Genomic DNA, 16,155 nt, shown 5'->3' with positions numbered 1-16,155 from the left:
TTTTCTTCTTTTTATTGTTCTCTGATGGACTCAATAGGGGAAAGCACTCTTAAATGAACTGGGCACAAGCACAGTGTGTCCATGAAGTGCTGCTTGTTAATGCTTCTAAAAGTATGGAAGAGAAATATTTCAGTGAGGCAAATTGGAATTTTTCTTGTCACCATAAAAAAAAAAAAAAAGAAGACAGTAAAAGTTAGATCTGTAGCAATAACCCTTAAGAGATGAAGCAATCAAGGTGCATTTATTATCCTGGAGAAGATGAGCTGTCATTTTCCTTTGCTTAGGTCCTTGTTCATCTTTAGGCACCCTGATAGTCTCCCTAGGACTGCTAGGAGGAGGGACTGCTCCCAGGCTCGGAAGCAGCTGGTAAGTTGGGAGCTATAATAAGTGCTGCATTTACTGTTTACAGTGGAAATACCACATCCCCGGCATAAAATGACAGAATTGTAGGGGTTGAAAGGGACCTCTAGAGATCATCGAGTCCAACCCCCCTGCCAAAGCAGGCTCCCTACACCATGTCAACAGGTAGGCGTCCAGGCGGGTCTTAAATATCTCCAGAGAAGGAGACTCCACCACCTCCCTGGGCAGCCTGTTCCAGTGCTCCGTCACCCTCACTGTAAAGAAGTTCGGAACTTCCTATGCTGTACTTTCATCCCATTACCCTTAGTCCTATCCCCACGCACTACTGAAAAGAGACCAGCCTCACCACTATGGCTCCTAGAGCACAATTCCTATGATCTCCTTAGCTCTGCCTTGTTAACATTAGGACATACTTTAAAAACTATTTAAATGTACTGAATTTATTATTTCCAGTTTTCTCCTCCCTCTGCATCTACCCTTCTTTGGGAGATGATTAATAGTAAGAGCAGGATGTGAAAGGATCTTCAATCTGTGTTACATGAGCAGCATGGTTTTGTGGCAAGGGCAAAACTAAATTTTTCTAGCAGGATTTCTTAAGACTGAATTGCCAAATTTGAAATGTAATCAGGCTGATGTAACTACCAGTAGCCTCTTGAAGATGCATAGAGAATCTGTCATCTATTCACTCTTCTGTCTTGACAAAAATGAGCAAAATCCTTGGAGAAGCATGTATTCTCTATGTTGCAGGTTACACACATTAAAGAAGTGTCATATGGAAAGGGTGTGCTCCAATATTGGAGGTGCAGGGAGTTTATTCTGAAGATGGAGAATGTGCAGGAGATATAAATGAAAATTTGGACGTGGTAACTTTTCATAATGAGTTGCTGTCAAGGAATAGATTAACCACAATAAAGCTATGAATATAATTTTCCTAGGAAGTTGAAATCATACTTCATTGTCTCTTTAAGTATCCCATAAAGCTTCCTATTATGGAAACAATTAAACTTTAAAAATATCTCTTTACCTGAAGTGATCTGATTGAAAGACAAAGTGAAGCTCTTTTGCCTTGACTGAACCGGCATCTTTCAAGTGCGCAACTGAGCAGATAGGTTATCCTCCCTCAGTCAGTACCCACTGATTCAGCTCTCATCTGGACTTCAGGAATTCTCCTGAAGGCTGTTGGTGATGCCTCCCACCTAGATAGCAAGGAGAAAGGGAATCTGCGTGTATTTGAGATCCTGTTTAAGGTTTCCCACAGTCTGGGAATGTCATTACCTCAGTTTTTTTGCCACTTTGTGGTAGTTCTTTTGGCATATCTTCATTTCAATGTCTCTGAAGCAGCATCAACCTGCTAATAAAACATGTCTTAATGATAAACATTAGTGGTGTCCCATTTCTATTTTCATTACAGGAGAATCTTCAAAACAGAAGATAAGGGCTCTTTCCATAGTTTGTTGTTAACTGTTGGAGCACCCTGTTGTTTTGGTGCTTTGATGAGAGAAAAAACAAGAAAAGAACCCAATGTATTTTAAATAATTTTCCATCTTGTTGTGTTTTTGTGTTGGACAACTTAAGGGCCATATTTTTCAAGTTTCTCTTTTGAGTCTAGCATTGAGTATGGTTCAACGTACCTTGGGTTTACATGACTATTGATGCATCCATTACCATACAGCTTACTTTGGTTTGAAATTTTTGCGGAAGGGCAGGCAAACTTACTTTAGCTTAGTCTCTTCAGAGTAAATCCTCTTGATCTAAGGGCAAACAACTGTAGTTTTGTCTGCTGAAAAGCTGACTGATTAAATTATCTGACAACTAAGAACAAACAACCCACTAACACCTCTTTCTGCCCAGTAAAGGGAGTGGAGAATCTTTGTGGCTCATGATTTTTCTACATGGAGCAAACATCAAGACAGATTAAGGTGGATTTATTCTTGCCTTGTTTGCTTGCAGAACAATGGTCAGAAGAAGGTGGAGGGCTTGGAGGGGCTCCTCTGGGATGCAGCCAAATGGTGTTTACCACAAGGTGATGAGCTTAAAAAATTTGCTTGGGGAAGCATAATGCATTTTCTCAGTCTCATCTTCCCAGCTGATGTAAGGTCTTTGTTTGGATAGGTGATTAGCAGGAGTGAATAACAACTGAGCATTTCTACTGCAGTGGTTTCAAGTGCAGATTAAGGAGGAAAACAGAAAAAGCAAGCCATGGATCTTGTAATTTCATGTGAAGCCATGTTGAATGCACTTCAAGTTCATTCTTATCACATCACATTATGAATATCCCAAGTGGAGTTCTTGCATTTTAGTTCTACATGTAGGCAATTACTTCTGTAGAAGTGGTGGGGCTGTCTGTCTAGTCACTGCTTTGACATCTGTCATCTTAGTGCTAAATTGCTTTGTAAAATGTATTACTTTGGGATACAGGATAGTGTCTCTTAATTGCACCATTTACTTGTCTTGCCTGAACAGAGCCTACTGTTGTCTCGACAGCTAATGGGGAAGCTCTGATGGCAATGCAATGCTGGGAGAGCATCAGTGAGAGGGAGCTGCTCTGGGATTACATGGGCATATCCCAGCCTTGTCTTTTATGACAATCATGAGTGCCAAAAATACTTGGGTTTTGACTTGTGGGACTTAATTCTCTGACCGGCTGTCATGGTGATGGTGTGACTGCTGTGAACAAGCTCCTTGTGTTTGCAGTGTCCTGAGGCTCAGAGTGATTGCACTCTGCTAAATGCTGGCTATTGAGCATGGGTCCCTGAAGGACCTTGTGGGCTCTGCAAACCCTTGGCCTCTCCCTGTGGGAATATTGTTTTCTGGCTGTCTCTACTGTCTCGCACTTAAAATATATACCTAACCCGCAAAGAGGAATACTGGTTAATCATTTATAACAAACATATTCTTTACTCTTTCTTGGGTAAACGATTCCATTTAGGTGAAAAATGGCTTAAGTGTTTTATGTGAATGGCTTTTAGATATTGTGGCTTTTGCATGTAATGAAACATTGTTTGGTTCATCCAAAACAGCTATTTAAACACAGAAGGAAGCTGGAAAAGGGACAAAGTTCAGATTGAGCTGTGCTTATTGATTCAAGCCTAAAAACACAGGCAGTTGCTTTAAATGCTCATAAATGCAGTTTTTTTTTTCCTCTGTGTATGAACGATGTGCTTTACAAAATATTTGATGACTGGAATTCCTTGAAAAGTGAAAAGATATAAAGCAAATACTCATCGCTGAAGAGCTGTGTCATATATCAAGTACGTATTGTGTCATCTATAAAAGATGTTTTCTTGCATGTAAAATATTCAACTCAGCTAATCAGGTTTTAGAGTCATATATTAGTAAATAACTTAAATCAGGCTGTGGTCCTGGGGGAATCATTTAGGTTGAACTTGAATTAACAGTTGTTTATTACACATTGAAAATGCACACTTTATGAGCAAATGCATGCAACTGGCAATAGAAAATAAGCCAAGCAGATCCGTATACCAAAGCGATAGACTTAAGAGTAGTGATTGTGAGTAGGCAAGGGCACATGGGGGTAATTCCTCCTCCTCTCAGTTGAAACTTGGCTATTAGTTTCAGGACCAAACTTGTGGCTGCTTATTGATGAAGTCAGCTGGTAAGACTTACAAATGGAGCTCTAGATGCTGTGGTTAATTGTCAGGTGTCTTGTTTTTATTCAGTGACACACAGTGTGGTAGCTTCCTTCTTAAAATTCATCCAGCTCAGGCGGTGATGGACGGAGGACAGCCTCATTATGCATCGCTAGATGGGCCGATTAGGGCTGTGAAAGTGCCAATGGGATGAACGAGGGAAGTGTGTGATTGATTCTAGCCTTGGTCTGCTGCTTCGTTAACGCTGTGAATGTTCTGCCCTCCCTTCTGCGAGGCAGGAAATGAGGAAAACTTCTACTTCTTCATTTGTTTGAAAATACATTATGCTAATATTTTGGCCATCTAACATCGCTTCTGCAAAGAACAGGGGAAAAGTAAATTACATCAGAGTCCTCCGTGGTGACTGTGAGTCACAGTCACTTTTCACTTAGTGCTTTTGCAGCTGGAAGTTGTATTGCATCTTGGCCCACATTGCTCTGCCCTTTAAGTACTGTAGACACAAATCATGAGGAAAACAGTGTGTTAAGATTTATGGACTGATTAATTTAATGAAGGAGACCAGGAAAAAAAAAAACCAAAAAAAAAAAACCAACAAGCCTTGCTTGTCCTTTTTTCATGTAGGGTTTGTGTGTTAAGGTAGACATGGTCTCATTTTTTCAATGACCCATGCAGGAATTTGAGGGAAGAGTCGCTGTACTTTTGAAGGGTTGATTAAATGCCCAAATTACATTTATTTTCACTGATAGCTAAGTAGGGACAGGAATATTTTAAATGCCAAAGCGCCTGTTATCCCTCAAGATTAGTTAGTGGTTTACACAAGATGCCTGCATTCATTATAGTGCTTCAGAGAAAAACAAGACAAAAAAAGGAATGAAAGCAAGCAGAGATGATGCAGAACATGCACACATGCAGATTGATGTGCGGTTGCTACGCTTCTCCATTTGGCTGCCAGAATTTCTAACCAAGTGACTGAAAGGCAGAAGACTGGAAAAAGAGCAAACAGACCTCTCAAAACTCTCCTCATGTCAGCCAGAAGTTGCAACACAAGTCTTAGAGATAATAGTGCAAGACTCAATTGTAGAGGAGCTGCACAGCGTGGTTGTATGGTGTAGATCTGTGCTGTTGCTTTCTTTCAGCCACCTTTACCTTCTCTCTGGAAGTATGTTTGGAGGAAAAATATCTCCTTTGCTATTGTTAGCATGTCTTCAACATTAAGCAGCTCTATTAGGTTAAAAGCCATTGCTGTGGTCTGAATCCCAAACATATTCCTACCTCTGGGGCTCTGCACCTCTGAGTGCTCTTAAAAATGTAAGTGTGCACCTCTGTGTACATGGAATGAAAGTGATTTAAAAACATCAGGACTGCATCTTTCTTATCAGACCTCAGCTTGAAGTCTGACCATGGTAAAGCAGAAGCTTCAAAGCAATGCTAGCAGCTCTATCTTACATAAAAAAAACAAAACTACAACAAAACTACAGTGAATATGGCCATTCTTTGTGAGAGCTGTTTATTCTACCCCCAGGTAGGTTGATGTGGAAGACCAACAAACAGGGTTTGCACGTTTGTGACCCACTGGCAATATCAGAGGTGTGTATGTGGGGCTGACTGCTGTTGCGGATGGCTGAAGCAGTAGGACTGAAGTTCCCATAGTTGTCTTGAGGACGGATGCCTGTAGATGCTTCCACCTGTGTCCACCAGCACTGCAGCACCTGAATTTTTCCAGCTGTGTGTTTTGAGGTTGTGACAGAGGCAGAAACCAAACTTCCTTGTGGGAGGCAAGGTGGAAGATTCATCCAGTCTTCATAGATGTATTAAAAATAAATGCCTCTGCTTTAGGCTGTGAAGTCCAATCCTTACATATTAACTTGTTGGGCTGGGAGTGCTGGGGAAGTGTTTTTATTTCTTGATCTGTTTGTTTTATGCCTGCATAATCTCAAAGGATTTTGCCTGCCTGCAAACCCTGACGTACTGGGGAGTAGTTTGAGCAGAATAATAGATTGTTTAGACAATTTATGGATACACAGATTTTACGGACAGCATACAACTATGAAATCTCTACTTCCCTGTTCATCAGTTGACCAAGAAACACATAGGCTGCTCTGCTAGTAAAATCTTACTTTGTCATGGTCATGTGTTTCTGATTAAGAACGTGCCTTAGACAAGCAGATTATGACAATGATAAATTCCTAAACAATTACAGTAATGTTGATGGATGATAAACCAATTCATAACCTTTTTCAGGGTCCTCTCTGAAGAAGCACCTATTGTGAGCTTGTTGAAAAAGAAAAACAAACAAAAAACACCACATAACAGCCAATAATTGAATACATATAACTCTGTAGTTTTGTACAGAAAAACTTGAGTTAGAATTTGGCACTTGGGCCATTCCCCAAACACCCCTCTTCTTGGTCAACTCATGGTTAAATTCGTTAGACTTCCACTTCTGAGCAGCAGCACCTTGAGATGCAAGTTAGCTTAAGCAGAAATAAAGAATTCTTTTAGAGTTCTTTGCTTGTTTATCTTTTATGATTTGTTGTTTTGTTTTGTAGTTGTTCCTTTATTTGCTTGTTGACTGGTGGGTGTTGTGAATTTAAAATGCGCTGCAGTACCTCTGATCTTACTGTCTATAAATGTAGGCTAACCTTGATTGAGATCAGATTTACTGTTACATTCCTTCCCTTTGCTCAGTAATTGCAGCTTGTCTCTTTCAAAACCAAGTAACAAGAAGAAGCGTCAAGAGCTGCTTTTCTTTCTTTGAAGGGCTAACACCGCCAAATGAAAACGTGCCCTGGAAAGTTTCAACCTGAAGCAAACTACAATAGTTAGAGTTTGCAGACACCTGAAATGATGGTCTTTTCCTAATGCAAGTGCTTAGACCCCATCTTTGTAAGCAGAAGCAAATTTTAAACTGGTTGTCTTTTCCTTGGTCTTAATAGCTCTCAGTTTATTACGGTAACCAAAATGCATGTGTGAAATATGTCTTTTCCAAAATTTCTAGCAAAACTATTTGCCTTGTTTTGATCACCTGCTATCAAAGTGATCACCTACTGCATATTTCCGTCTTCTGAAGCTCTGTGGTGAGGGTTTGCTGTAGGTGTTGTACATCTGCTGTGATATCCAGCAGGTAACATCCAGTCTGTCCATCTTGGTCCCAGAACTTGAGGAAATTACTGCAATCAGAATGGAAGGAAGAGTAGTAAACCTTTTGTTTATTTTGTTAATGTTGCAGAGACTAGGACTTGGTGGCTGATATCTGCCTTGAGTAGTAATGAATATGTGGATAGCTTGCGTCTTGATGCTTGGCCACTTTCTCACATGATTTGGTGTGGGTTGGAGGGGAATAATCAGAGGCAGCCTGGACAAACATTAGTGGTCTGAATTCTGTAAAGTCTTCCAGTAAATGAATATTCTGGGTCATAACAGCAGATGTCCTTGGAACCCTGTCACGTGAGGGACAGAAATAGAACCTAACCAAAATGGTGCCTGAACTGGAAGCATTCCCTTTGTGTGGAAACGTTATGAAAATGGTGCCGCTGCTTATTGCTGCTGTGTTGTAGGAGGTGACAAAAGGGTGGGAGGAAAGGATGTACTTGCTACCGTAACGTGCTGTAGCGCCTTAGCACACACTGTTGAGGAATGATGTCTGAGAAGCACGTGTGCTTGCTACTTAACAAACGTGGGGGGGAGGAAAATATGAATTTTTCATGACACCTTTTACTTTGCTCGGATTCTCTTTACCATGTTTTACTCCAGGCTTTTTTACTTCATTTTTCATTTTGCGCTCTGAAGACGCTGATTGATTGCTGCATCTGATTTCAGTGTATCTGGAGGCATCGTACCTGAGCTGCTCCCTGATTGTGCTTTCTCTTTTTGTTCATTAAACTTTTTCAGGCTGAATAAGATATTATTGTTTTATTGTGCAGCGTCTCCACCTGGTTTGGTGCAAAAGAAAAGCACATTCCTGGAATAACTAACGCATTCTTAGATCATAACTTTACTCCTTGTCAAATAGCTGCTGAGAAAAGGCATTGAGTATTAGGCAAAAAATGAAGCATGTTTATCACCACCTATACTGAGCTTTTGCAGATAGCTTTCCCTATGAGTAGACCATGGAACTGTGAGAGCAATTGTTTCAGATGTGTAGTCCATCCCACATGTGGTTTGTGGTGAACATATAACAAGCACTTAGTGCATTTTTCTCATTTTTCCTTTAACCTAAAAGCAGTCCTGCTTCAAAATGTAGCCTTTATGGTTTCTCACTTTCATATAACTTCCACAGATATTACATGTTCATCAGTTGTAAATGTTTTCTGATAATAATATTCCTTTTTGTCTAGATACAATGTCAAAATGGATTGATTTTTCCAGTGTAGTAGTTTTGTGGATTCATGAAATAAGTAATGAACTAATAATAATTCTTACTATTTTTTCCATTTCTTGCAGATGTGATCCATACAGTTGGGCCGATAGCAAGAGGGCATGTCACTGATACTCATGAAGAAAACTTGGCAAGTTGCTATAAAACCTCTCTGAAACTGGCAAAAGAAAACAGTATCAGATCACTCGTAAGTACTGTGTGAGAACCTTATTTGAATAACTGTTTACTTGCTCTAGGATAATTATTGATAAAACAGAATGCCAGAAGTAGTTCTTGATGCATACAATATGAAAAGGTAGGTATTTGCCCAAATGAAGTTGCTAGACAAAGGCAGAGATGGCTTTAGCAGGAGCCCTGTGGAGCTAATGGAGGAGGACAGCAGCACAGCCCTTGCATGGTCCCCATGCCACAGTGTGCAGCCTCAATCTCTCCATGGTGCATGCAGGGGGTATCTGTGCAGTTGTGGGTGCACAGTTGGCCGTGAGCTCTGGTCAACCTTCATTTGGGTGAAATAAAATCACCATGCAGATGCGAGTTCAATGAGGTATAAATCTTCATAGTCGTGCCATTGTGAACAACCAGGGATCTGGCTTTAACTATCTTCATTTTATCCTGTGATGATAATGGATTGTTTTGCTCTTACCTAAAGAGGAAGGTTGTAAGGAAGCCATTTCTCAATTAGTGACCAGCTAGGGAAAGAGTAACATTATTATGGCAGAATCTGGGAAGAAGACAGAGTCTGGTAGAGGAAGTCAAACCACCGTTATTCAAAGGACAGAAATGAAAGAAAAATGAGAAAGTATTGTTTCTTTAACTGTTTCAAATATAGTATAATTGTTTACTATGGCTTTGTAGAACAATTTTTAGCAAAAAAAAATTAGCTGCAAATTAATCCAACTTTGAAGTACCACAGGCAGATAAATGTTTTTATCCTTAAGCTAATTCCCTCCCCTAGTTCTGCAGCTAATTCTCCATTTGTTAGGGAATTTATAGTGATGTGAACTTTATGAGGTGGATTTTCGAATGGTTAAAAGTACTCTTTAGCTAAGTGGACTTTGCTGTTATAATGTATTCAGTCTGTATGCAATTATTGGAGTGATGTACAGCTTATTTCATAAAGACCAGATTTAACCAGAAAGGAAGATTCTGACATTCTATATATTCATCTAATATTGATCTAGTGATATGGGGTTTTGATTTTTCTCTTGTGGTGCAAATACCAGACACTCAAGTTCAGAATACTTGTGCACAAGGAATATTATCTAGCTAAGCATCATTAGGTTAATTTAACTGAACTCTACTATCTTTCTGAAAAGCCTCAAGTCTAGTGATTTCAGCAATGCTTTGGGGAGTGAAGGCTACTTGAAGGTCTACCTTAATGAACAAATCAAGCCTGGAGCAAAATAAGATGTATAATTCATTCAATTAAGGAGCAGTAGATTAGTGCAAGTCAGAAGAGAAGAATACAAAGTGCAATTGGGTTTTACAAGATCCAATATAGTAGATGTAGTTGGTAGGGAAAGGAAATGGAGGAAAAAAGAAAAAAAACAGCACGGAACCCTACAGATTTTTGGTGCCTGTAGAAAGCATGGAAGTACTTATGACTCAAATAAGCAACATAAAAATGTGGACAGGATTGTGGCAACAGATGTATTTGCAGTAGGGAACTGAGGGGGGAAATAGATGGTTGCACACAGAAAATAGGGAAGAGAAGATCAGCAGTGCTCATTGATGGCATATATTGGTTGATATATGCCATATTGGTATATCGTATATGGCATATATTTAGAGGAAACTAAACGTTTTTGAAATAGATACTGAGTAAAACCAGTATGCTATTGACATAAGTAGGTATTGGTGACAGCAAGCCCTGGTAAGCTACAAGAATTAGCTAAACCTGAGAGTCTTGCAGCTGTAGCAAGTGGAGAAAGAAGGGAGAACATAATGTGAGCGTGCTGCTTATCTTAAAAACAGAAAAAAACTGCAAGTCTAGTACAACGTGCAAAAATAGTAAAAACAAACAAACAAAAACCCACAAAACAAAATCTTGTTCATATTGTTCTGAATGTGAATCATGTAATAGGATTTACAATTGCTGGAGGCATTATGAATGAGAAGTTGTGATGAATGGCAATGTATCAAGTTGGACAGAAGTGTGCAAGGTGACTCAGGGTGCACCGCTAAGCACAGTTTAATTTAACATCTTTATTAATGATTTTTGAAGAGTACATAAACAGCTCATTAATTACATTTACAAATGATGCTACATAAGGCAGCGTTGCAAACACTAGAAAAGGACAGAGATATATGATGACGATTGATTACTGAGAGTGCAAATAGAACCTCATCTAGCATCCTCTACAGCACCAGAAGGAAAACTGCCTTCACTTCAGTGCAAGATAGGTCAGAACCAGAGCTGATAGCTACAGAGGAACACGGAATAGGAAAAGTTGTGGTAGCATATGGTGGGGAAGAATAACCCAGTTCACAGACAGTCAAAGGGAGAAGAGTACTAGAAAACTAGCTTAATGAGGAAATGTTCTTGAATAATAAGCCTCAAATTAGATACACTTAGAGTGAATTGTTTTGTTTCACTATTATGTATGATTATTGAGCTGCCTACAGAGAAATGAATGCCACAGATGTGGTCATTTTTGTTCCAAAACAGTTTGGGGAGACCAGGAATAAGGTTATGAGAAGCTCAAAACTAACTTGCATGTGTGAGTATATGTGTATTTATATCTGAGGAGGAGATCCTTACCATGAGCTTGGTATTCTTTGCAAATTGTTAAATGCACTATTATAGTAGAGGGGAGAGAGGAGAATCTCATTGTATGCATGACAAAATGACAGCTAACTGGTGTAGCTGATGCTCATTTGTGTTGTTCACATCCAAGATTTGCAGGTGTGGAACAGAGCACCTCTGTTAACTCTTGGGGGGAGCGCCGAAATCTCATCTGAAATTGTTATCTGAAAAAAAAAAAAAAAAAAACCAAAAAAAAAAACTGTGATGGGTAAAAGCAGAAATGAGATGAGGGAATAAAATGAAATGCCAGCACGATTGCCAAAGTTCATAACTTACCAGCAGTCCAGCCATGGGCAAGAATTTGCATAGCCATTATGGCAGAGGAGCATCAGGATCAAATTTGATCGTCCATGGAATTGTTGAGAGAGAAATCAAGCAGCCCCTGACATTTGTCTCCTGCCTCTTTTATGTTCCATGTGATATTTCCAGTCTCACATCAGCTATTTTTAGTCTCTATTAAGTCAGCTATTCCATCTAGCTTTTTGGTTACCACAGTGTTTGTATTCATTATCTGCTAGTCCCAAAAACATGTGTCGCTTTTTCATCTCTGCCTGTTGGTGTAGCTGTGCCCACTGCAGGATACTTGTGCTGTTCTGTGACTGTGTATGTGCTCTTTGGCAATGGATGAACTTTTTGTGCTGGATGAGTCTATCATGTATACAGTCCCCTGGTGAAGAGGATACTTAGAGCATTGTTTCTGTGTAGTTCCACTTAAGTTGTTATGATTTAGTGGGGAAAAATTAGTTAAGGCCCTACAAGGTGTTTTAGAAATAAATGGTTAGCATGTATGCAAATTGAATTATAAATATACAGAATTACATCTTCTTATTGTTAATCTATCTAATGCATTACTGTCAGATGCTGTCCTGCATCAATAATATCTGATTCACTGGAAAGATGTTACAGGCACCAAGTCTTCACTGAAATAAACAAAGGTAAAAATATTCCCGTAGATGACATTTCCATTTCTTGTTTCTGTTTCCTAAGTAGGAATCTTGCAGGCCAATTAACTACTGGCTTATTGGGCAGACCAGGGGAGCTGTAATTGCTGTCCTCAAGGATTAAATTGGCCTGATGTTTACACATTGTTTGAGATTACTTACTTGATGTGTTCTGACTTTGCTGGAGGACCTCCTGCTCTGCTGAGCTTTGCATATGTTGTTTCAAAGCCACTCAGTATCCTGGAACTGTTATTTACATGGAGGTCTTCGCCCCCCCCCACCAACACACACACACACATACTTTATTCAGTCTTGGCTTGTGGTCAGAAAACTTCACTTGAGGTTGATGGGAGCTGTAGTTAGACAGAAAACTAAAAATGAAACAATGCTGTGGATTATTGAGGTTGGGACCAGCCAAAATGGCTGATTTTGTTTGTGGAAAAGGGCAGTGCTGGTCCTCATCAGAAGTCAGGAGGCTTTCTTTGCCCCAGTGCAAAAACAGAGGCTGTAGCTCTACAGAACTGGGACCAGCAGTGCAATTTTCAGGATCGCTTCCTGTTCGCAGGGGTGAACTGTAAAGCTTTAACTAGGAGTTAGGCTGCACTCTTTGACCTCTTCCTAAGGGGAGAGTTATGGCTAGCATGGGAGTGAGAGGAAATCCTCAAGGAACGCGACTTCACGAGCTGCTAGAAGAGACCTGCTTGCCACCAGCAATTATGTTGACAGGGTTAAATACCAAATACAGATGTTTTCCTATTAGATCCCTAGAGTCAACCTGGGAAGAGTTCAGCGTTGCCAGAGTGCAGCCTTGCTAGATTAGTGTGCTCTTGTGTAGAAGAAAAACAAAAAACCACCACCAAACCCTCAAAACTTTCCCATTCTCTTTGCACTAATATGTTTGTACAAAAGCTCAACCTATTTATTATTCAGAAGATTGCATAAAAATATATAAAGAAAGGTTCCTGCCACTTATCAGTTTATAGCACTGCAAAAATAACCGAACAACCTTTGTAATTAATTTACATGTTTGTCCCCATCTGTAATCAAGGATTTTTAAATACTTTGCAGTTATGAGGTAATAATCTTGGTATCTGTGTTCACTGCTGCAAGAAAGTTGACCTTCTGGTAAGGGCGCACTGTATCTTTGAGCTTCCTTTCAATGGAGATGCGTAGCTACCATAATGTCAAAATCTTCTATCATAATCGATAGGCTTAAACTTTTAACAGCTGTTTTGAACCTTGAGTATTCTCAGCCCTTCTTTCTGTAAACTATAAAAGTAATCAAATAGGAATTGTACTTGAATTGTTAGAAGGTACTTTGAATGGTGTGCTATGAAGTACCAGTGTAATAGACTGTTTTACAGCATTGTCTGCACCCGTCTTCTCTCAGGATGCAGAGTTATGTTTTAGGGTCAAGTTTTGTCTTTTTATTATAAAAAAACCTGTCTTCTGCTTGGTGTGTTACCAAGGCAATAAGTTAAGTTTGAAATTCCTTTGGTTGATTTTATTCTCTTTTTCCGATATACTGAGACTGCTCCTAAAGTAATGTCTCTTGAGTCGTTACGTTGGCCTACAAAGTCAGCAGGGGATGCTGGTGAGATGGGAGTGGAGGTTGAACCTTCCCATCAATATCCCATTCAATTTTGTTGCTGTGTAATGGATGGCAATGGAGGGGCAGTCTAGTGGAATGGTGTCTGAGATGGAAGTGCATGAGAAGCGAAGGTGTGGCATCGAATTCCTCCACATAGGAAAAATGGCACTCACTACTTGCTGACCAAGCAGAGGCTGTGAGCACAGTGAGATTGTGGGCGTTGCATGGGTCAGGTTTTTGAAAGTGAGACATACAGTCTCTTTGTCACTACTGATAGAAATGTGTCACTATGCTGGTCATAGTTGAGTTAAGCCCAAGTGAATCTGCTGTCAGTTGTTCCATGTTCTCCCAAAGATTTGTACTGAAATGATCTGGACAGATTTGATAAACAGGATTGTGATCAATAAGGATTTCACTAAATGAGACGAAATTCAGTTCACTAAGATCAAGTGTAGTTTCTCACACCTAAACAGAAATACTTATTCAGCTAAGAAGGGTTATGGAATGAGTGTAGCCCTAGGCATAGGTTCCTCAGAAAATAAACTGGGCTTTGTGGCTCGTCGTGTGTTGCTTGTGGGTAATGCTGTGGGGAAAACCAAGAGAGGAGCAGCTGTTGTGGGAGACTTCAATGAGTGACACTTAGTAGTGCCTAGGTGCTGTACTATAGTAAACTGGACTGGCATATCTGGCTTTTTCAGCTGGAGATGCTTATGAAGCTGGAAAAAAGCATTAAAAATAGGAAAAGAATGAATGCATAGTCTAGCAAATAGGAGAATAGAAGTCTAAAGGTGAGAAGACAAGTTTAAAAAAAGAATGCATAAAACACTATGGGAAAGTTTAAAAGTTAATGATTATCTGTCTACAGATAGGAGAAGTAACAGTCTGACTTTTAAGGAATGGAGTTTTAGGTTGGAAGTTGAGTAATTGTAAAGCACCGGCAAAGTTGTTTAAGGAAGTAATGGCTGCTATGAAGAATAAGCCAGATAAATATATTCACCAAGGAGTCTGAAGGGATTAATCAAAGACTCCTTGCAGTCTTGCATGACTTCTAGTAGAGCTAAGTCTTGCCAAATGCATGCACCAGTGTTGGGGTTGCCATCACTTTCAACTGTGTGCTGAGGGTCTGAGATGGGAAAAAGACTGATGATTTGAAGTCATCCCTGGGGTTTGAAGAGTGACTTATCATGTTCTAGATGTCTTGGATTCTAGGCGGATCAAAGTAAAGGACTGCATCTTGGTGCTTGTTGATGCCCTCTAACTACATCCTATCTTCACTGGTAAATAGAAAGGAGTCAGACCAGTATCTTCAATGGTCTTCTACTTAGAATCGACATAAATGATCTCTGATCATCCAGACATCTTGTAGAGTAGTGTGTCCAGCTGCACTGAAAGTCTGCTGTTCTAAAAAGAATGTCTGTGTTGGAGATCTTTTAGTATTTATTTATACCCAGGTTCTTAATGTATTAAGCGCTGTTAAACAGCAAAAGAATGAGCTCCAGCAGCAAGGCTGTTGCTGCCTAGTGGAAATCAACAGATAAGCCAGCCGTCATAGAATCTGGCTGTACAATGCAGAATAAGATGGGTCAGTTTATGTTGTAAATCAGCAGAATTCCTTTAAAACAGTTGGGTTTAATGCTCTTGTATTAGTGTTGTTCTGTTCACAGTTGCACAGTTTTGGGTTTTTTTTTGTTCGTTTGTTTCCTTGCCAGTTTGTTTTTTCTGTCTTGATACCGAGTTGCTGGGAATGGTTTTCCTGTTGAGATAAATGCCTTTGATTTATGCAACTCCTGCTATCTGGCAACCCTTTCTGCTCACCATGGAGTCTTTTCTACAGACACCAAGAAGATAACTAGCTTAGGGTGTGCATATAGTGCATGTAATAACATTGAGGCTTGCATACACTTTGAAAAATAATACACTTAAATATTGCTTCTACCACTGTACAGTTGGTTATACATTCAGTATACATCTCATCCAAGAAAGCAGACTTGTTTTGTTTCAGCACTGCTTTAATAAGAAGGCTGTGTTATGAGGAAGTCATGATAGTCCATTTTGTTGTTCTCTGATGGTGTAGCTGCTCTATAATGTGGTGATTTTGTGATGGAGGAGAGGGAGAAAAGTTATTTTTGTTTGGTTTAATGAAACACTGAATACACATCTCAAACTGAACTTGAGGAATAAAAAGAAAATGGCTTGTCAAGGAATTTATTTTGTTGGTTTGAATCTGTCATGGGCTTAAACCGTGATAATTCACCCTTCACCCTGTGGAAATCTTGCACTGAATGGATTGGAACTTTCTAGAAATGTGGCTATGTGCTTGATAATGACCTGTCTCATTAAGGAAGGAGAAAGTACAAATCTGTTAGGCAATGAACCAAGATGCTAGATTCCAGAGACAGCTCATAAAACCTGGGGATTGCTGGAAAGCATACATCATGAGGTGCAGGGAAGGTAATTTATGTTTGTCC

General features: G+C 39.7%; 1 protein-coding gene across 7 annotated transcripts in view; it reads left to right on the top strand.

Moving 5' to 3' along the window:
- The window catches only part of MACROD2 (mono-ADP ribosylhydrolase 2), a 789,463-nt gene that overhangs the window by 442,621 nt on the left and 330,687 nt on the right, over positions 1–16,155 (top strand). For all 7 annotated transcript variants that reach the window (XM_085542412.1, XM_085542411.1, XM_085542408.1 and 4 more), the window contains exon 6: positions 8,415–8,536. In XM_085542412.1, the coding sequence (XP_085398538.1) occupies positions 8,415–8,536 (122 nt within the window). The remainder of the gene's footprint in view (positions 1–8,414; positions 8,537–16,155) is intronic.

Source organism: Coturnix japonica, chromosome 3 (assembly GCF_054131305.1).
Source record: "Coturnix japonica strain WE chromosome 3, WE-NBRP24, whole genome shotgun sequence".
Lineage (NCBI taxonomy): Eukaryota > Metazoa > Chordata > Aves > Galliformes > Phasianidae > Coturnix > Coturnix japonica.
This window is presented reverse-complemented; position numbering and strand designations above follow the sequence as displayed.